Source organism: Aethalodelphis obliquidens, unplaced genomic scaffold (genome assembly GCF_003676395.1).
Source record: "Aethalodelphis obliquidens isolate GAN/ISIS:26980383/991018 unplaced genomic scaffold, ASM367639v1 scaffold58, whole genome shotgun sequence".
In the NCBI taxonomy this organism is placed as follows: domain Eukaryota; kingdom Metazoa; phylum Chordata; class Mammalia; order Artiodactyla; family Delphinidae; genus Aethalodelphis; species Aethalodelphis obliquidens.
In genome coordinates this window covers 6,651,253-6,672,519 of record NW_020838002.1, presented here as the reverse complement: position 1 = coordinate 6,672,519, position 21,267 = coordinate 6,651,253, and the positions used below count along the sequence as shown (strand labels likewise).

Genomic DNA, 21,267 nt, shown 5'->3' with positions numbered 1-21,267 from the left:
TGGTTGGGTCTCTCTGAGGCAGGGGATCCAAGCTGACCTGGACTCAGGGAAGATATATCGGGGTAGGACTCTGCTCGTCTTTTCAGCCTGGGGAGAAGGAGGGAATGGGGGCCCATCTTGGCCTTCTGGTTTGTCCTTGGCTGTCCTAGACGCATGAGCTGCCCATCCCTCAGGCCTGGCACTGCCGTCTGCCTATAATCTCACACTCTATTATTTGTTGTTGTTGTTGTTTTGGTTTTAATGCCTGGTCAGTGACCCTCTCAACAATCTGTGAGGAAGGGGATGAGACAAGGAGATCGATAGCCCCATTGGACAGATGGGGAAACTGAGGCCCAGAGGTGGCCTTACTGTCCCAGCAAGCTGGGGACAAGAACTCAGTCTCCCGACTTCCCTCCTGAGAACCGGGGTCTCTGGCTTTGGCACCCCGAGTCACGTTTCCCTTTCTCATGCAGAGGAGTTTCAAGAGGCATGGAAACCTGATGGAAAGTGAAACCCGCAATCCCATCCATTCAGACTGCTCTGATTCATTTCCGCAAACATTTATTAAGTGCCTATTAGGCACCACGCTCTGCTTTCATCATCTGGGAATAGCGTCAGCCCCTGATTTTCTATGCGATGGGAGGAGCATGGGAGGGCGGCCCATCCACAGCTCGTGCCAGAATAGGGGTGTGCTGCAGAATTTTACTTCCTCAATTTCTTTTAAAGCAGCAGCTACACTGTCCTGACTAAGCTTTAATATTCAAATGAGGGATAAGCCCCCAGTACCCACAGGGCCAGGTGGCGTGGGAGTGGGCTGGCCACAGGAGGCGCTGGCTTGTGATTGCAAATCTGCCTGTGGATCCAATCCGTGAAGGGGGTAATCCCTAGAGACGAAGCTCTGGGCTGGAGGCGGGTGCAGATTAGAGGGCTGGGGATGAAGCAGATGTGTGCGGGCTGCCGTGTCAGGTGGGGCTTCCCTTTACAAGGGAGCGTTTCTGTTTACAGTGCTGAAACATCTAGCTGTGGGCGCCTGGGACTGTGGACATGTCAGCAGGCCTGGGGAGCTGACCATCCCATCCTGGCATGTCAAGGTGGGCTCCCCTACCCATCAGGAGCCAGCCATCACTTGCTGGGAGGGTTCCGTTCTGGAACCCAGGCAGAAGCCCCGAGCCAGGCGGCACTGGCAGAGCTGAGGACCTACCGCGTCAGGGCATACCGGGGTTCCCCCTGAGGGGGGCATTTCTGGGGTAGGGGGTGAGGAAAGAGCCCCTTCCAAACTTAAGCAGAGGAAAGTCCTGAGGTTTAAACAGACACCCGAGTGAGGTGGTGGCCACTGGTTTTGTGATTCCACCACAGTGGCCCTGGAATCGCCTCCCCTGACAGTCACAGAGGCTGGGAGGGAGGCCTGCTCCTCTCTCTTCAAGAACTTGACCAGAAAAAGCATCACTTTTTCTGGTGGGAGTACGAGCACAGGTTTCCCGAGTGGGGGCTGAGCACGAGGGTCTCCACCATGTGGGTGGGCTGGGGAGGGGTGGACGGAAGGCCTCTGGAGTCGCTCCCTGCAGTGGCCCAGGTTATCCATCCAGGCAGGGCCCCAGGCCCTTGGCGTCTGAACACTTCACGCGTGCCGTAAACCGGAGGGAACTGACAGGTTGGTGTGAGCTAGATCAGGAAGCAGCCCCTTGCCCCGGGCTGCTTCCCCCAGTCATCTGGCATAAGGCAAACTCCTTCCCCTTCCCAAAACTCGGGCCCTCTTCCCTCTGCTTTCCACATTCAAGCCACGGCCCTCAGGATAAGACAGACCACTAAGACTTGGTCTTTGCTCAAAGACTAGACGATGTGACCGAAGCTTACACCGCAGAGCCACAACTGAAGATGGGCTACAGCAGCTTCTCCGCCAGAGAGAACAGGGTATCCTTGAGCTATGGCGCCTCTCCTCAGACCACACCCCCTCCCTCGGTGTGGAACAGAATGACCATCTTTTAGAAGGACCAAAACTGAACCAGCACCTGAGAACCATCCATCATTAGACTGGAGACATGGAAGGCAAAATACGTGGTGAGCAGCTGTGAGTTCCGGATCCAGCAACCACGCAGGCATCACTAATCAACCACAGCTCCCTTTCTGCTGAGCTAAGAGTTGGCCTCAAGATCATTCTTAAGCCAGTGCTCCAGGAAGCCAGTCCCCATCAGTCAACATCAGCACCTGAATGAAATCTGTTTTCCATCACTGAGGACGTAGAAACACAAACTGGTACTTCCTGAACCAGAGTCCCAGGGTTTCCCCGCCTGGAACCTGTACCACCCGGCTGTTCCCACACAGTCATCCTAGGAGGGAGGTGGCAGCGCTGAGCCAGGGATGCTAGCCTGACTCTCCTGGCTGCCCCCAGCGCCCTGTGTCTGAGGTCACTTCAGTAGCCAAGGCTGTGGCTCAGACACTTTTTTGACGGTTGGGGCTGCATTAACCCTGCTGTCCCAGTAGAGCTGAAAGACCCCCAAAGGGCCGCAGCCAACCTGAGGCAGGGGGAGAGGAACAGAGCCCCGAGAGGAAGAGGCAGAGAGGAGGAGAGGCAGTGCAGAAAGAGGGGAGCATTCTTTTGAACTCACCCACATGGGTCCCTCACTGCCCCCGCCCCCCCGCCGCCCCAAACCCCTTCTGACTCACTTTGGAAATCTGACCACATCACTCCTCTACCTAAAATCCTCTAAGGGCTTTTCATGTGTTTTGTGGATCAAATGTGAATTCCGGAACCTGCCCCCCTTTCTAACCTTGTCTCCCCTGACCCACCCCCATCCCATTAACTGCTCTTAATCCCTGGGACCTGCACCGCAGCCCCTTTCAGGTTTGTGGCAGAGATTGCTAAGTGTCCCCTAATAAATATTTCACTCTTCTTCCTTAATACCAGAACCCTGTTTTTAGCTGGCACATGGTTACCAGGAATAAAGACATTCCTGAGGTTCCTTTGCAGCTAAAAGTGGCCATGTGACTAAGGCCTGACCAACGGGATCTAAGCAGAGTGCCACACATAACTTCTAAGAAGTGTTATTAAAGGGAAGAGATGTGTTCTTCTGGGATGCGTACGTAATGGCTGGAGCCTGAGCAGCCTTCTTAGTCTATAAGATGGAGTCTTACATTGAAGAGAATAGGACACAAAGATAAAAGAAACCCAGACCCTTGACACTGTGGAGCCACATCAGGCTTCTTCCACACTGGAGAGAAAAAACAAATTCTTATTTTGCCTAGGTATTATTATATTGCATTTTCTTTCTTTAAAAAAAATACTTGATCCAGTGTCTAAGCATGTCATTTCTCTACCTGGGATACATTTCCTTCTCTTCTTTACCCAGCTAATTTTATTTGACTTTGTAAGACTCAGTAGTGGTGTCACCCCAGGCAGGACCAACAGCCTGTCTTTGTGCCCTTAGAGCAGAGAGAGATTCCCTCTGTCTAGCTAAGCACCTGTCCCACGATGCTCGATGGGTTCGATCACTGGCTGTCTCCCTCGGCTGGGCCGTGAGCATCCTGAAGGAGCTATAGCCTTATGCACGTCCAGATATTTGGTACCTGATGATCAGTACATGGGGAGGGAGGAAGGGAAGAGGAGAGGTGAAGCAAAAAGTCCCAGCCACTCCCTTGGGGATTCTCAATCATTCCTTTCACGGATAAGTAGATCCCCCAGCAAGCAGCTTCATCGGGGGTGACGAGGAAGAGAAAACCACTCTGGAGGGTGGTAGAATAAGAACACCAATGCCCACTGTTTCTGAAACTTCCAGTTGCATAGCATTCACCAATTTACAGGGCATGTTCGCATATACACATCACCCTAGGTAATTCTAAAAACCTAACTCACTAGGCACTGTTATAATCCCGAGGGCTCAGAGGGCTAAGTCACTTGCTCGAGGTCACGTGGCTACTACGTGGCCAAGTGACCTGGAAATGAGATCTTCTAACTTCATGTCCAGCAACACAGGTGCCTCCTCGGACCTGCACCGTACAGGGGAGTTAGGAAAGCAAGCTACGTGCAAACCACGCGTGGGCAGGTGTGCACAGTGCGTGCACGGGCTCACACACACCTGGTGCACAGATGCGAGGGGCTCCAGGTGTTCGGTGGCATTTTCACTCGAGGGCAGGGGGTGATGGCAGAGGAAGGGGGCACGGGAGCGGACCGAGCAGCTGCTGCATGCAAACGCTCGGCCACGGCTCAAGGACAGGGCCACCTCGAGCAAGTGCAGGGGACACGAGGAAGCAGGGAGGGCTGGGGGCAGGCGGCAGCCGGGGGAGTGCGCATGCTTTCAGAAACCGCGCTAGGCTGTCACTGGTGCTGGTTAGTTAGTGCATTCGCCTCCCCCGGAGCGAGAGCAGGACACTGTCGGGCTAAGAGACGGCAGCACACAGCATGTCCGTGGTAAACAATTTATTTTTCTACCTCAGTTGCTTACAGGGGTAAAAATAAAACGGCAACAGGGAGAAGCACAGACGAACTATTTACAGAGATGAAAATTCACAACGGCTAAAACGTCTGTGAGGCAAGCATATACTAGGACAAGTTCACCAAAGCAAAGCAATTCATAGCAGAACAAAATAAAGAGGAAAAAAGCCATACAGATTAAAAAGAAAAAACAGCACTCATGAAAAAGCCTGAGGGAAAATAAAAGGAAAGGAACCAATGATTACATCAAGCATCTTTAATGAGATGAACACAACTGCACAGCTTGGGTCTAAAGGACACTGACATTCAAGAGGATGGACTGAATGCATCCGACGGAAGCGCGCAGGTCACTTCTCACAAACCCTGAGCGTGAACAAGGGTGACTACTGAGGGCCCAACTGAGCTGTACTTCGTTAATCCAAGAGAGTGGGGAAGCGGACGGAAAGGAAGCCCTTCTGGGGGTGACCATCAGGGGTACCGACCTGATCAGGACAGACCCTCTGTGTTCGTGCCCTCTGACCCCAGTGGGCCAAGAGGCCCTTGATGCCAGCAGGGAATGCAAGGCCAGTAGGCAGCGAGGTGAGGGCAGAGGTGCCAGGGAAAGAGGGACCCAGTGTGGATCGGGGTCCACAGGGCCTGAGATGTGGCAGCACCTGGGTGCCTCCACTGTCCCTTCCCGAAGACAGATGTGCAGTATTATAGCAACAACCGCTGAGGGACTGGCCCCCAAAGACAAAGACAACCAGATAATGTTTATATAATTTTTCTTCCAGATTAGATCGTTCACATTAGTATTTATAGAATAGTCTCTGTGTGTGTGTGTGTGTGTGTGTGTTCACTTCTGGTTCTGTCCGCTACAGGACACAGGTGCTCCAAGTCACATATCCCCAACCCCTGTGGGCTCCAGCACTTAAAAGCTCACCCATGAAATGCCCCAACAAGCCTATTTGGTGATTATTTAAAATAATTTGAGGCCTTCTTCCTAGATGCCCTTGAGGAAGGCTCTACAAAGTTTGTGAGAAGTTTCCCCCCGGCCCCATGACATTCTGGGAGGGTGGCAGGTGGAATACGTGGGGGAGGTGTCCACAGTGCATACGAGAAGCAAACTGGGAGGGGACTGGAGAATAAAACTGCTTTTAAAAAACTGAAAGAAGCATTGAGGACAGGAGTCTTTTCCAAGAATTAAAAATGAGAAAAAGGACATTCATTCCAACAGGCAGCTACGACAGTGTTCAGTGGGCACTGACAGCAGCGGGGTGGCCCCGGCAGGGACTGTGTCCTCTCTCTAGTAATGGTAGCAAACCCCAATTTGTTATGCCTCTCTTAAGAGCTAGTTGATAAAAATTATGTCTTGTGAAATCGGCAAGTAGTCTGCAAAGTGAAATAAGAACAGAAATTAACAGATTGAACTGAAACGAGGGTCCAGAGGGGGAAAAAGAGAGGAGACCGCCGATCAGGATCGTGATAAGTCCAGTCCCCTCACCGACCCACGAGGGCTGGGCTGGGGGTAAGGGGCACGCGGTGGACCATCGGGGCTTGGGAGGAAGGAGCCACGTCCACGGTGGCTGGTCGGCACTCAGTCTTTCTGGAAGAGAACTACTCCCACTCGAACAGTTATCTGAAGCCCATAGCCCCCTTTATTGGAGCAGCTCTCCTTATTTTCATAGAAGCCTAAAGGTGGGCAGAGACAGGCATTTCTTAACACCAACTGTGCAACCAGAAAGGTCTGCAGCAAGGCCAGGTCACACAGGTAAGGCAGGGACACCAGCAGATGAGATGGGGGTTCACAGGAAGGGCCAACTCAGGTGAAGAGGCGGCGCCTTCCTGCAGGGGATGCAGGATACTCGGCGTGTGGCGAGGACACACAGGATGCAGCCCTCAGCAGCCCTCCAGGACGGGGGTGTCCTTCCGCTGCTCTTAGCTACCTTGCATCACCCCACAGGATGGATTCAGGAAGGGCTGGGAGGGGTGCGGGAGGTACACATATCACAAGAGAGACGAGGTGGGCAGTGGGTGAAGTGGGCACCACTGAGAACATGGAAAAGGAAGACCACGAAGAAAAGACACCAGGGCAGCTTGGCGGTGATGAGATCATCTGTGCTGACGTCGCTGACTCACAGGCATGGGGAGGGGGTCAGCAGAGCCACCCTGATAGGGGCGAGGAGAGGGCAGAGTTGGGTTGCCCTCCCCTGGGTCACCCCTCTGCACCCCAGCCCCCCCGGCCAGATCCACTGAAGACATTCCTTACTGGCACAGGGCAAGAGACTCAGGTCAGAACGCTGCAAAGCTTCCCTGCCCCTGAGGCCGAGGCTCCAGGAGGAGTCTGGAAACCCACAGGGGCACCTGGGCTCTGTGTGCGAGAATCCTCGGCCGCTCGAGGCTCCCGGACAGCAGACAGAGCTACCTTTCCACAGGAGGCCACTCCTCCAGGGGCAGGTTACCCCAAGCCCATTCCATGTCCCTTTACCACCACCCTCCCCCCGGCTCTGTTCCCAAAGCCCTGGCTTGTGGTGAAGGACTAGGCACCTGGGGGATCCCATCTCATCCTACCCAGCCTCGGCTGGTCACTCTTGCATCTCTGTCTGTCCTGCATACATGTCCATCTAGGGCAGACCCAAGGATGCAGGTCCCTGGGACACAGTTCAACCAGATATTTCCCGGGCTGGCTCATGGGGCCCCGAGGGCAGGTTCTCAGATGAGACGGGGGCCTGAGCAAGGAGTCCCCCGAATTATACCGGGTTAGGATCCCTAACTGTTTGCTGGGACTAGTGCTACACTGAGGGGGCAATGGCAACCTGATTGTGAAGGGAGGTAGGCTTCAAGCACACAGAGCAGCAAGGCACTCTCACCGAGCCAGGATGTGTGACCCTGCACATCTTCTTATCCCCTGGGGAGGAAGGTAGGGGAGGGAAGGAGAGGAAAGGCTTCCCCAAAACTACCACCAGCTTCTGGGCTGAGCAGGACAGGCAAGGAATGGAGAACGGGGATGGTGACACACAAGGTCTCTCCAGGAGAGGCAGTGCACGCATGCACGTGCGTGTGGGGACCAAGCACCCCTCATCATAACACAGCTCTTCATGTAGGCTCCGGAACAGCTCCATCCAACAGAACTTTATGCGGTGATGGAAACGTTTTATATTCTGCACAGACGGTAGCCCCCAGCCACGTGGCTGCTGAGTAACTGAAGCGTGGCTAGTGTGGCCGAGGAACCGAATTTTCCCTTTTACTTAATTTTACTTAAATTAAATGTAAACCTTAGTAGCTGCATGTGGCTAGTGTGATTGTGCTGGACAGACGGATGCTAGGAAGATGATGGGGTGTGGCAGTTAAGACCCAGGCCACCTGGGTCCCAGTCCTGGCCCTGCCCCTTACTGGCTGTGACCCCCTGAACAGGGTTTCTACCTCTCCAGGCTTCAGGGTCCCCATCCGTAGAGGGAAAATCTAGAGGAGGTGCAGACCGTGCCTGGCCCGGTGCTGGCTTCTCAGCTTGTGGTGTCTGGTGTCCTGCCTGGAGAGGCCCGTGGCCACCTGAGCTGCCACGTGCAGCAGAGAAGCGGTGCGGAGGGCTCCCTTGGGGCAGCTGAGGGGCCCACCCTGGTGGGGAAACCACCCGGCCCAGGGGACACACTTGTGGGCAAGTCCCCCCACGCACCCCCCTCCACCTGAACTTCTGCTTCTGTACCTGCTGTTCTCTTCCGCCTCCCCCGCTATCAGAAAGGTGCACGGACCTCAGCGACCATCCTGCCCAAACCCCTCATTTCCAGAAAACAGAAGAGAGGCCCCGAGATGCTGGGTGACCTGCCTACGGCCATGGGCAGACAGGACAAGAGCCTAGGGCTTCTGTTGCTGGTTGAGGATCTGTCCCCCACAGAGCATGGCTCTCAGTGTCCCACATGCTTCCTGACCTCCCCCGACACGCCCCTTCCCCACCCGAAGCTCAGTCTGAGGCACAGGTGGGACCGGCCCCTCGCACACCGCACGCCCTGCCCTCCACTGCCTTCAGAGCGCCGTCCCCCCAGGGCCATGTCCTGCTCGCCTTGCCGCCTTGCAGCTCAGGCCTCCGGGTTTAGGAGGATGACCAACCAGGAGTGGAAGCCCAGCTCCCTAGCGGCCCCTGACAAGACACAGAGCCCAGAGGGCAGAACTCTGCTCCTAGCATCTTCTCTACACCCCCCAGCTGTCCTTAGAACACAGACACCCCCGAGCACCCCAAAACACTCTTGCTGTACTCCAGGTCTGGGGAAGGCTGGCTTCCCCGCTTCTAGGGAAACGCAAGCCCCATAAATCATCACTTCCTTCACGCCCCTCCCCCATCCCTGCAGGACCACGGCCCCCGCTGCCCCACAGGTGAGAGACCCAGGCCTCCCGGTTACACGGAAGCTAGAGCAGCCTGGGCACGTGAGTGGGTATCACCGGGCGCTCTGCCTTGAGCCTCTGACGCCCACATGGAGGGAAGGGAGGATCTAACCAACCCCCCGCCACCATCACTCAGGACAGAGAGCAGACCCAAACCCAAGAGCACACCCCACACACATGGCAGAAGGGCAGTGGAGCTGGACGAGGGGAGGAAGGAAGGTGAGGTCCAGACAGCAAGGCACGTGAATGCTGGGGAGGCACAGGGTGACAGAAAACCCTGGGCCCCAAGTTCAGTCCCCTCCCCAAGGAGAGAGAACCTGGAAGAGGTTTCAGAAAACGGAGGGCAAGCAGAGGTAGGGCTCCTGTCTTTCCCTTCCCCCTACAAGCCACTCTCAGCCAGTGAAATACTTCAGTTAATCAGAAACTGGGCTGCATCCTGACCTGGATACAAGGTCAAGTGGATCTGAAACTTAGCACCTGTAGGTCATTTCGTGAATGGACGTATGCATGAGTTGGTTCTCCTTAGGGGTCCCCCTCCCCCCCAATGCAGCCCACCTCCCATGTCCCCAGAGCCCTGGGGGACAAAGCCACTCACCTGGGAACTGATAGCCATAGCTAGGAGCAAATCCAGGGTAGCCGCGGCCATAGGTTGCCACAAAGTTGGGGTAGCCTTGAACACAGAGAGAAAGATCACGTCGGTTAGTGCAGCTGCTTCAGGTTGCGGGAGTCCGAGGGAGGGCAGGAGTGAGACACAGTCCGAGTTATTTTCCTCCACAAAATTACTTGTCTCCCGTGGGGGTCTTTACCCAGGGCCTGGGTCACCCCTCGCCCGTGGCTGGGGCACTGCTGTCAGCCTGCTGGTGATTAGCCCGTATTTGGGCCGAGAGACCCCCAAAGCCCACGCACTTTCTTGAACCTGCAGAGTAAATGCCACAGGTTAGCCCCAGACCCTCGTCCAGCGCCGGGCGCTGACATTTGCACAGCTTATCCTGTATGTACTTTACCTTAAGGCTATTGACAGTAGGAGATTAAAGTCCTTCGCCAGCACCATGGACAGAGCATAAGGAATGCGGGGTGGGGTCACAGTCTAGGGGCAAAACTCAGGGGCTGACTCTGTGCCTCTGGAAGAACACTGGGCCCAGTGAGCCACGGCCCGGGGGGACGCAGGGACCAAGCCACGTCCAAGCAGGGACACTCCACCGTGTCTTCCCAAGGCCCTGGGAGAACAGGGACGGCCCGGCTGTGCTAAATGTGCCCCACAAACGTGAACCCAGAGCCTCGACGGGCATTTCCCAGCAAGCACGCTCCTTCCAGGCACCCGTCTCAGCAGATTACCTGGGGGTGCTGGCTAACCGAGGGGTGTCTGTGGAAACCGCTGCTGGACTGGGCATGGGGTGCAGAGGAAAGAACTGGCAAGTTCTGGCGTCCCTGTGGTCGTCTCCGATCAGTTACCAGTTACCAACCCCCCATGAGATGCCACTGCAGCTCCCTACCCTTCGTGGTGCCCACTCAGACCCTCACTCCTCACATCCTGACCTCTTGAGTTCGGCTACAAAGAAGGCTGGGGTAGCCTTCTGGGATGGAAATTCCACTGGCCATAGCAGACCCATGGCTGCCCCGTTCCCAGCCTGCCAGGCTCCCTTTGCTTCCCTCTGCTCCATATAGAAGAAACTCAGTCCATTCACGCTCTTAAGATACCACCCTGGCCAGCCTGCCACCTACTTTTACCACCACCACCATTGCCAGCCTGACCTCTGCTTTGACCTCTGAGCGGGACGCCTGTGGCTGTTTTCGGCTGCCCAGCACCTGAACCCCCTTCTCTGTGTCTGAGTCTTGGAGACGGGCCTGCCTCCCATCATGGAAGCAGAAAGGCCTCCCTCCTGCTCTTGCTGAGCCTGGCAGCTGGGAAGCAGACTGTGAACCCGGGCTGGGCCAGTGCAAATCTTCTCCAGGTGCCAGTGGGGCAGAGGAGGGCGGCCGGTTCAGAACCTATTCTGGCGTCAGCAGCAGAGCCCGGGGTCCGCTGGTGGCAACAGTGGTCCCCTAACCAGGTCATTGCTGGCTGACCGCCCAGCTCCCCAGTTCCTGCCTGTTCCCCGGCCTTCCTGGCACTTCTGTCCGTTGCCCAAGCCCCTTCCAATAACCTCTTTTACTGTCTACAGCAGCCAGAGTTATTTCTGTTGCTTTGTCACCAAAACGCTAGTAGAAAGCATTTTGATGGGCAGGTTTAGGACAGCCTCCACGCCCCCCAACCGTAAGGCCCGTAAGTGGCGGCTTTCCACATGTATCCTTGCGGCTCCATACAGCAACTTAAACACCCTGAAGCCAGGCTCTGGGGTCTCATCAGCCACTTCCAGGTGGATTCGCACATGTCACAGCATTTTCTGACCCTGCAGGGGATGGCTGAATGCCAGGATCGTTCACTAAATTCCAGCTTGGGTGCAGCATCACCACTTAGAGTTTGCGGGTCCTCCTGCTGCCTGTTCATAGCGCTTTTATGCTGAAGGCGGTCCAGAAATGGGACCCACCCACCTTCACTTTCCCCTGCTTGTTGGTATCACAGCTTTCACCTTGACCAGAAGATCTGTCATCAGACCTAAGACAGAAGTTTGCTGGACTAGACATCAGGAGATGGGTTCCAGCCCTGCCTCTGGCCCAAGGCCACGTCATCGGGGTTCTTCCCTTCCTTCTGGGAGCTTGAGTCTTGCCATCTGTAGAAAGCTTTGCAGGTCCCCTGAAGTGCGGATGGGCCCCAATTCTCAGAGACCAGCTGTGGCTCCTTTCCCTCGCTTCGGCCAGAGCCTTTCCAAATTGCAGTCACGGCTCACTGGCCAGTCGATCTGTTTACACCCCACAAGGGTCTTCCTGCTTGCTCTTTCTGCATGAGTTTACTTCCCAGCACTTGGTGCCCTGCTGACAGAGGGATGCCCAGACCAACCAGGATGACCTGGCGGCTTTGTCCTGACTGCAGAGGAACAGACCCCAGTGAGTCGCTGAGCTCTGGCACCCAACGGGGAAAGAGAGACAGAGGGACAAAGTATAGGGACAGAGATGGGGACTCAGGTGCCTTAAGTGGACACACACATACTGGCTCCTTCCTTGGTATTTATCTCATGGCTGGCCAGCCCAATTCTCCTCCAAATTAATCACCTGCTATCAAATCAGATCTTTCAGCAATAGACTTCTTACCATGATTTCAACAATATTGATTAATGAATTATATGCAAAGAGCCAAGTCACTGCTGCCCAAGGGCTTTCCTAGTGAAAAATGACTCCTTTGCCTCTAACTTCAGGGCTGGGGGTCTTAAATATTTTAGTGTTAACGTGACAGCAAAAACCTAAGCCCATGTGTCACCTTCGAGACTCCCTCAGGGTGGGTGGGGTGGAGGGTGGTGGAACGCCCAGTCCCTCCCTGATTCGAGTCACCAGTATGATTCCATCGTATCTGCCTACTTCCTGGCACACTCGCAAGTCTTCACCAGGAATGAGGAAAAGCATGGTCAAGTTCACCCCAGTTGGGGGCCTCACCCCAATCTTCCCAGGCATGTCAAAATTGTCTCCTGTTCAACAAAGATGAGAATTTGACACCTGCCCGAGGGGGGGCTCTTATCTCCGCCCCCCATCGCCGAACATCCTCTGGGTTGGGCAGATGAAATCATAAATTTATAATACAACATTACTTCAATTTTCCTCTTCATTTACTGCTGTGCAGTCCAGCTCTGCTCCAGCGGTTCACAGCCCCAGCCACATGGGGGAAACCGGCTGGCTGCGTATCCATAGCACATTACAGCAGACCCACGCGCGCGCTCCATCAGGCCACATCACATTGAGACGACCCGGCCACCGCTTCCATGAGCAGCCGGGCCCCTCCCTCACTGGCCACTGCACGATTTATTTGCTCCAGTACTCTGGATGCCCCATCAAGCCCACAGTAATTATCTCTTGTCAAAAAAGGAAAAAACCAAGCCTTCTGCCTGGATGACCACCTTTCTTGCAGACAGGCTTTCCATTGTGGGGGAAAAAAAAAAAATCAGAAATCAGCAAGAGAATTTGAAGCTGCCAGTTGGCTCATTTGGGGCACCCCCCTTTTTGGGATGCTGGCGGAATTCTCAGAATTGTGGTTCTAGATCTTTGTTCCAACCCTAGAAGATGTCTGCACATGACTCATCCTTTTCCAGGCTCTGTTACTCAGCTACTGAAGAGTCACAGAAAACGGCTCCCACCAGGCCCCCAACTTGAAAGAGACAAGAGACGGGGCTGTTTATCCAGGGAGCTGCCAGCGTGTGACACATCTGCTGCGTGGCGTGCAGAGCATTGCCTGGGGCACCACGGTGGCTCCGTGAGGTCTGCATACAGATGCGACACCAAGTGCCAAGGGCCCTTTCCAGGCCATAGTCTACAAGGACGCTGGGCCCCAGAATCATCCGGAGTTGCAGGGGTTCCTCCAGACCTGTGCTGTCCCATTAAAGTTTAATTTAATTTAAATTATATAAAAAGCCCCATCTTAAATGCTCAACAGTCACACGCAGCTAGCGGCCACCATCTTGGGCGGTGCAGATATACGACCTTTCTACCATCGCAGAGAGTTCTAGTGCGTTGTGCTGCTCTAGATGGAAAATGAAAAGCTGAATTCTGAGTTTCCTCTGTTCACTAGAAAACAGCTGAACAAATGGAGACCTCCTTGGGGATGACCTCAAACAGATATTTTGGGGAAAGACAAATCCCAGTTGAAATTACAAATGAGTCTAGGCATGCGGCTCTATGTTCCAGCCAATCTCCTTCTGATCAGTGAAAGCCAGCAGATTAGAGCTCTTCATCCCTTCCAGACAAAAAAAAAAAATTTTTTTTTTTGCTTTCATTTCCGAGGGGCTTAATGTTGGGGAACACTGGGTCAGGATTTCACAGCGCTGCTTAGAATGCCTCTGGCTTTCTTCAGCTGGTCGGCAATGTCTCTCCACTTCTGGGACCGCAGGGTGAAGCTTTTCTTCAAAGCCTCAGCAATGAGGTATTTCTCTATCACTGCTACCAAACATGTTAAATAGTGTGTGCCCAGCGAGGTCAAGATAGTTAGAGGCAGTAGGATTATACGGCTGAGAAGGCCAAGAGGAATCAGATATATCAACGATAATCATGTTTGCTTTTATTAAGTCCACTTTCATTAAGAAAAACCAAACCGATTCTAGTGCACTGGGTGGGCGAGGCAGCGAACAAAGTCTGAGAGCTGCAAAAATACCTTTCCTAAGGGTCTTAGCTGATCTTGGTTTTGTCGAGCTCAAAGGCAGGGAGACTGACCTAAGGATGATTCCTCCTCTTCTCTCGTACACTTTCTTAAAGGAATTCCCATTGGGCTGATTATTCCACGATTCTGTCAAAGGCTGTGAAAGCTAAAACCAAAACAGCTGTAGGTCTCCTCCCAAGAACGTTTGCTGCCACAGCAAGAGAGATCAAGAAAGAATAACTGCAACTATACGCTCATCAGCCTCTCTCTGATGAGACCTCCCGAAGTACGGAGACAATCTTAAAGGGTATTTAAAAATTAGTTCCACAGCTCCCAAGTCATTTATAGACCAGAGTGTCTGCTGTCTCACGAGGATGTCTACTCCCTGATATCAGACTTCTTTCTCTGGTGCCTCCTAAGCATCTAGAACAATGCCTGGCACTTAGGAGGTACTCAGTAAATATTTGTTGAATGAATGGATTTTAAAGCTTTAATGGGTTAGTCTCACTTCTAAAAATCCCTAACAGTGTTATGTATTTTTCTGCTCTTTCGACGATAAAAGTTTAAATCATTGAAACCTCATCTCATTAACAAACTTAAAAAAAAGTGTTTCTGCGTGAGCCAAGTTCATTAGCCAAACTGTGGGTGGTGGCAATGGTGGTGATTCTAGGACTGATAGGCAGGCCTAGTGCACCACAGAGATGGTGACCCAGGTGACTGATGGAGTCAGGTCAGGCCATCTTGCCAAAGGATTAGACTTCATTGGTGACATCACGTTAAGGGAAGAAGCAAGAAGCAAGGGCTTGTTACAGCACAGCAGATGGCACTCCCCTCGACCAAGAGTCCAGAGGCCCAGGGTGCCAAGCTGCGCCAGTGGGTGAAAGAGAGGGCAGCCCTGGGAGTTTCTGGCGAGCGCAGCAGAGAAAGCTCGGTGAAGACCCAAGCCTGGCTGGGGAGGCAACAGGCCAACCAGATCGTGAGACTGTGAGTTTGTTCCCTGGGTGGTGGTCTGATTCCCCCTTCTGCCTGGACCTCAGGCTGAGCTGGTTCCCAACTGGGGACACATTTGGGGACCTCTCAGGAGGCCCTGTCTCAGCAGGCATCTAGATGTCCTCAACATAGTAGCTGGGGAGTTCAGGAGGGCTGGGAGGTGATGAGGGCTGGAGTCCAGTGCACAGATCTTGTTGGGAGGTAGAAATTCAAAGATCATCCAACTCCCTTGGCTGGGGGTCCAAGGAGGAGGCTGCAGGTACCATGGCACAAGTCACACACAGACGCAGGTCTAGCTATATTCTCGGTCCCAAGTGGCGGGGTGTTGGATACCTACTTGGGTGGTAATTTGCCCGGGGCTCCCCAGTACCTTACTAATAACAGCTCCCAGTTTGAGTATATATTACTGTATTTTGTTGATTAGAAGACACACTTTTTTTTTTTTTTTCACATCTTAACATCCTGAAAGTGGGATCCGTCTCACAATGTGGTTTAGTGAACAGTATATATTTTTTCTTTCCAGATGGTACACAAGGTGCATTCCGCCACCCATGGCAGCTTGAACCTGACAAAATACAGCACTGGTTGGGCACGATACGGCTTCATCTATCCTCAACAGCCCCATGAAATGAGGGTTCCCATATCCCTATGGATGGGGTAACTGAAGGACAGAGAAGACTGTCCCTCCAAAGTCACACAGCTGACCAGACGAGAAGTCCAGATCTCCTGATTCTGAAGTGCTGAGCCCTTTCCTGTGGTCCACACAGCCCGCCTTGGTGGAAGCCGGACCCACACCATCAGTTCCACCCGAAGAGCTCTCTGCTTGCTTGGGGGTGGAGGAGAGCCTCGGTGACCTGAGGGGCCCTGCCTGGGGCAGGGGGGTTTCGCCTGGTGGCAGCCTCAACCAGAGCTACATGGGCAAGAGGCCAAACCCTTAAGTAGCAAGGGTATGGGGGATGGGGATGAACTGGGGGAGGCTATGACTCAAGAACTAATAGACTCAACCACAATGACATTTTAAACCAGCTATTACTACCTCTTTACTGCAGCTCAGGGAAGTCATAACTTGAAACGTGAGAGAACAAAGTCGGGGAAGATGAGTGAGCACCTGGCATCCATCACATTTCCATCCCTCAGAGAGCAGGAACCAACCAGATGGCATCTGGAGAAGCACGGGGACCATGTGGGTCTGCCCACCACCAACTGTGGTCCGAGCCACCCGGCCACCATCTCTCGTCACACACGCGCTGCCTGGACCTGCCCAGCAGCCGCCTTGCTGGCCCTCAGGGCTCCACACCAGGACCCTCGCATTCCAAGCTATTTCTTCTGTCTGCATGGCCCTTGGCTTGCTCATCCTTCTCTTCCTAGCTGAGATGTCACCTCCACCGGGAGGTGTTCCCTGATTCCTCCAACTAGTTTCCATTCCTCATTATGTGCCCATAAAGCACCTCACGACTCTCTCTATTATGAGTAATAACGTACCCATGTGATGAGCTGTTAAACGTCACCTCTCTCACTAGACCACAAGCTCCATGAGGGCAGGGACCACATCTGCCTTGTTAGGCACTGTCTCCCAGTGCTGGCCCTGGGCCAGGAACGCAGTAGGTGCTCAAGGACTATTTGCTGTTGAATGCCTCCTGCGGTCAACAAGGCACCTGCCTGGGCTCCCATTATGAAACCATTGGTCTGTGGAGCCCTGAGCCCTTGCTTGGCATCTGGGGAGAATACAGCTGCCGCACCTTTGCTCTTTGGCAACTGACATGAGTGAGCTGGCTTTGCTCCACACCTCTGCTTCCCCAGGAAGAAAACCTCCCCCAGGCAAGCAGAGAAAACCGTGGGGTACATGATACCTCACATAAAGGGTATCAAGTGAGAGGCAGAAGGGTGGGGGCGCTTCTTGAAGATCTGGATCCTAAAAAGCCATTTGATGCCCTAGGGACTTTATACTCATCATTTAAAATTCAAGGCTCTGAAAGCCAGCAGGCAGTAATGGGCTCAACTCTTTTAAGATTTTATTTTAAAATTTGGAACTATTAATCCATTTGGGGTTTCTTTTGGTATATAACCTAAGGTAAGGGCCACATACAAATTATTTTTAGAGCAAGAGCTACACAAGTATCTTACAGTCAACCAGGAAATCATTCTCATTGAGTTTTTAAAATTAATTTCTTTATAATAACTAAACTCATACATAGAAACACATTTAATTTAGGCTCCTTAACTTTTTCTATCAACAGGTGCCTTCCTATATGCCACACTATTTTAATTACTGTAGTTTTGGACTATGTTCTGATATTTGGTCAAACTCTCTTTTTTCTCATTTCTCTTTTTAAAAAATTTTCTTATTTATTCTCATGTGCTTCTTCTTCCAGATAAGTGTTAGAATCATTTGGCCAATTTTTAAAGAATTACAATAGGAATTTTCCTTGAAACTCTGTTAAAGCTAAAAAATTAGCTTTAACGTCTTAGCCATTTTGAGAATTCTCATGGCATCCTTTTCCATTTTTTAAAGCTTCCTCAAAATAACTTTACCTGCCTTGTTACTTCCTCAGACAAATAGATACAATTTTTTTAAAGGTCTAAATTCTAAAGCCAAGAAAAGTTTTATAAATTTAAAACTGAGCCAAGAATGATTTAAACAGCAGCAAATCTGAAAATACATAAAGAGCTTATCAAACAATATAGAAGAGGGACTCTTAGCCAATCCAAATGAAACCCATTAAAACTAGACAGACCGTGTGCCTGAATGGAATTTTACCATTAACTACCATTTATCCCATTTAATTAGTATTTTCCTGACACACAATAACCTGCACTAAAATACCGTTCTCTCGCCTTGAAATTTCTAATTATTGTTACGACCCACACCATTATGCTTCTCCACTGCTTTCTCCATCTTTCATGCCATTTAAGCGGCAAGATTTTCAATTATCTATGCAGGACGGACAGAGATACCTTTAAGGAAGGGGCATAATATGCAACTCAATTTCTCTAAAAGCCAGGAGAGATCATTTTTCATCAGAACAAACATATTTTGTCTTTCATCATTTTTTTTTTTTGCAAATAAAGAATAAAACAGGTTATTTAAGACATCCATTTAAACACAAATTTGATATCCCAAGAGAAAAACGTTAATCACTTAAATAGACAGGAGTATCGCCCACCATTACCACATCCCCTCCTCTCCCAAGTTTTAGAAAATGTAACCTCGGCTCACATAAGTTAAGCCAGCCAGGAGTCCACAGGTCTTTAAGAACTCCCAGTCAGCAGAGAGGGCTGAGGCAAAGAGAGTAACTTTTCCTCCTTTTGAAAAAGGGAGTGGAAAGGGGAAAAAATAATATCAAGTACCTTCTATGAGCCAGGCATGGGACAAGATGCCTATCTATCTAGTTGTCTGCCTATCTATCTATCTATCTATCCATCTCTGCTAACTTAATGGTCACAACTGTCCTGTAAGAGGGGATGTCACCCTCATATACAGATAGGGAAGCTGAGCCTCAGACAGGTAAAGCCGTTTGCCCAACTGGAAGGCGACCCAGGCCCCAGGGTCTGGCCCAGACTCACCCAGCATCCCCATGCCAAGCATGAACGCATCCATGGTGTAAGGCAGTCCCCGGGCCCGGCCTCTCGTCCCAGGCGGGAACATGACTTCCTTCGGCTGAGCCTTCTTACATTCTACCTGTTAAACAGAAAGGCGAACAAATGAGATGCAAACGAATTCCATGTAAATGTCAAAGGCAGAACTGATCCGGTTACCAGCTCAGATATTTTTAGCCTTGCTCCTTACTCACTGTAAAAATAGTCGTGCCGAGTAAATGGCCTGCAAAATAAATATTGAAGAAAACACACCACTTGTGCAAATCCTGCAAAAACCTACAAGGATGAGATTGGGTTTGGAGGGGCGGCAGGGACATCAGCTGAAGATGCCCAGGTGTGGGCTGGAGCTCAAATTGAAACCTGCGCAGAAGGCGTGAGAAGGCGGGCGATGGCTGTTGGATGCGTCTGTGACTAATAACAACAGCAATGGTAATAATCCGTCATTATCGTTCAGCCCTTTACATGTTTACACATTCCTCTCGGGCTCCATCAGGTCAGTGATTCTTCATAGCAGGCCACTTGCTATGAAGTCTCATTAAATAGACAGGCCAGTTAGTCTTAGCTCCATTTCACAGATGAGAAAACTGAGCATCAGAAGGCTTGTGTAACAAGCTCTAAGCCATATCCCAGCAGGCGCAGGCCCGGAAGCCGGATTTTTAAAATTTCTAGGTCAGCGACGCCACCATCTCCATAAAACCTGCCCCAGCACACTCCCGAGGGAAGTAATGAGATTAAACGTGGATTACCGGTTTCTCACTTTGCAGCTATGTCTTCAAGTGGTTGCTAATCTTTCCTTTCTGTTTCCCCCTCTGCCTCCAAAATTTCTTAATCCTATTCTGCTCACATCCAGAAGTCATTTACTTAACAACCTTAATGACAGGTAATACAAACCCTAAGAAGTAAGTAAAACTGCTGCCTGTTGAAGTTCCTACACTGTTATCACTAGTGTTCCTTTGGCCCTTGGTGGGCGCTTACTTGCTTTTAGTTTACAGATAGATTTAACAAGCCTTGTTAGCCAGTGATCAATCCCATTGCTGATGAAGATGGGATGTTGTAGAGCAAGGCAGGAGTGCTTAAAGCTGCTGGAACTAACAGCACGACAGCCTGATAATGATGGGGAAAAGATGAGAATCAGGTACCTTATTTTTTTATCTATTTATTTTTTTTGCGGTACGCGGGCCTCTCACTGTTGTGGTCTCTCCCGTTGCGGAGCACAGGCTCCGGACGCGCAGGCTCAGCGGCCATGGCTCACGGGCCCAGCCGCTCCGCGGCATGTGGGATCCTCCCGGACCGGGGCACGAACCCGTGTCCCCCGCATCGGCAGGCGGACTCTCAACCACTGCGCCACCAGGGAAGCCCCAGGTACCTTATTTTAAAAAGCAGTCTGGGGCCATATAGTATAGAAGCCAAAACTTCACATAGCTCAACAGCTGCTGAGGGTCACTATCACACATTAAATCACTATTGCTCACGGCATGTCCGAGAGATGAAGAAAAAGTTAAATTGTGTGCAGTGTACTTTGTTTTAAAAAGGACCTACACGGGTTATCCATTATGGAGATATTCTCATTCCAAATACTTCAATTAAAAGATATTTTAGTGCTTAAGGCTAGGAGGAAGCTTTAATTACCTATAATATTAACTCCTCTTTCTTCAAAGACGCCGGATAATAAGTATTTACTGTTGCTCTTTAAAGAATGATCACCACGCAGGCTTTAAAAAAATGGACAAAATGGTTCAACGGTCACGACTGATATGTTTAATACAAAGAGTTTTTATAGAGTAAAAGGAAAGAGATGAGCATCTCCACAGAGAGGTGGGTAAAGGACTCGAACAGGCAATTCAAAAATGGCTAATAAAGAAGCCTACATCCCCACATCTGTGCTTTTCGAAACAGCAAAAGCCGTAAATGTATACACTTCCTGCAACCAAGAGACCCTACTTCCAGGGATTTATCCTGCAGGGAGGAGGCTATTCACCACAAGCATTAATTATAATTTTTTTTTTTAAAAAAGGAAATACCCTAAATGTCCGAGAACAGGGAGTTAGGCCGAGTTTGGTTCATCCAAGCTGATTGAAAGCTACACAGCTACGGAGAAGCAGGCTGATAATAACATACGCGGGTATTGGGAAACCCTCAGTCCCAGGCAAACCAGGACGGCTGGTCACCCTAACTGCAAGAGGTGGGGAAAAAAGCAAATTACAGTGCCTTTGGAAAATAAACAAGTGTATATATCATATCGGGGAAAAGTACTAAAAAATTACGCCGAGGTTGTCTTAGTTTGTTCTTTACTTCCATTGTGCATTCTATTGTTGTTTATTCCTCCCATTTTTTCGCTTCGAGCACTACTGTCGCAAGCGAGGTAGGGTGATTCTCAAGAAATAAATGCATCAGAATTTGGGTCTTTTCGATTTCTCTCCTAAGCCCAGAGCTGACATTGTGCTCCTGGACTCCAGATCCCATCCCTGGGACTCAGAAGCAGGCTGAGAAGCCTCATTTGCAAGAGGCTGCCTGAGCCTGGGGAGATGGGTGTGCTCTGCAGAGGCAGACAGATAATTACCTAACGCCAACACCGGGATCTGGAATAATACGCTAACCAGCTCACTTCCTAATAGCCCTATCGGTGACAATCTACTGCATTGTCTTATGAAAACCTGCTGCCTGTTCCTAGGCAACCTGATCAACGAAATTTTCAGGT

General features: G+C 51.3%; 1 protein-coding gene across 5 annotated transcripts in view; it reads right to left on the bottom strand.

Annotated features, from left to right (window-relative positions):
* The window catches only part of MSI2 (musashi RNA binding protein 2), a 390,324-nt gene that overhangs the window by 41,333 nt on the left and 327,724 nt on the right, over positions 1-21,267 (bottom strand). For 3 of the 5 annotated variants that reach the window (XM_027087140.1, XM_027087141.1, XM_027087142.1), the window contains exons 9-10: positions 18,537-18,651; positions 9,360-9,434 (exon numbers count right to left, since the gene is read on the bottom strand). In XM_027087140.1, the coding sequence (XP_026942941.1) occupies positions 9,360-9,434; positions 18,537-18,651 (190 nt within the window). The other 2 variants (XM_027087144.1, XM_027087143.1) reach the window with 2 other exon arrangements.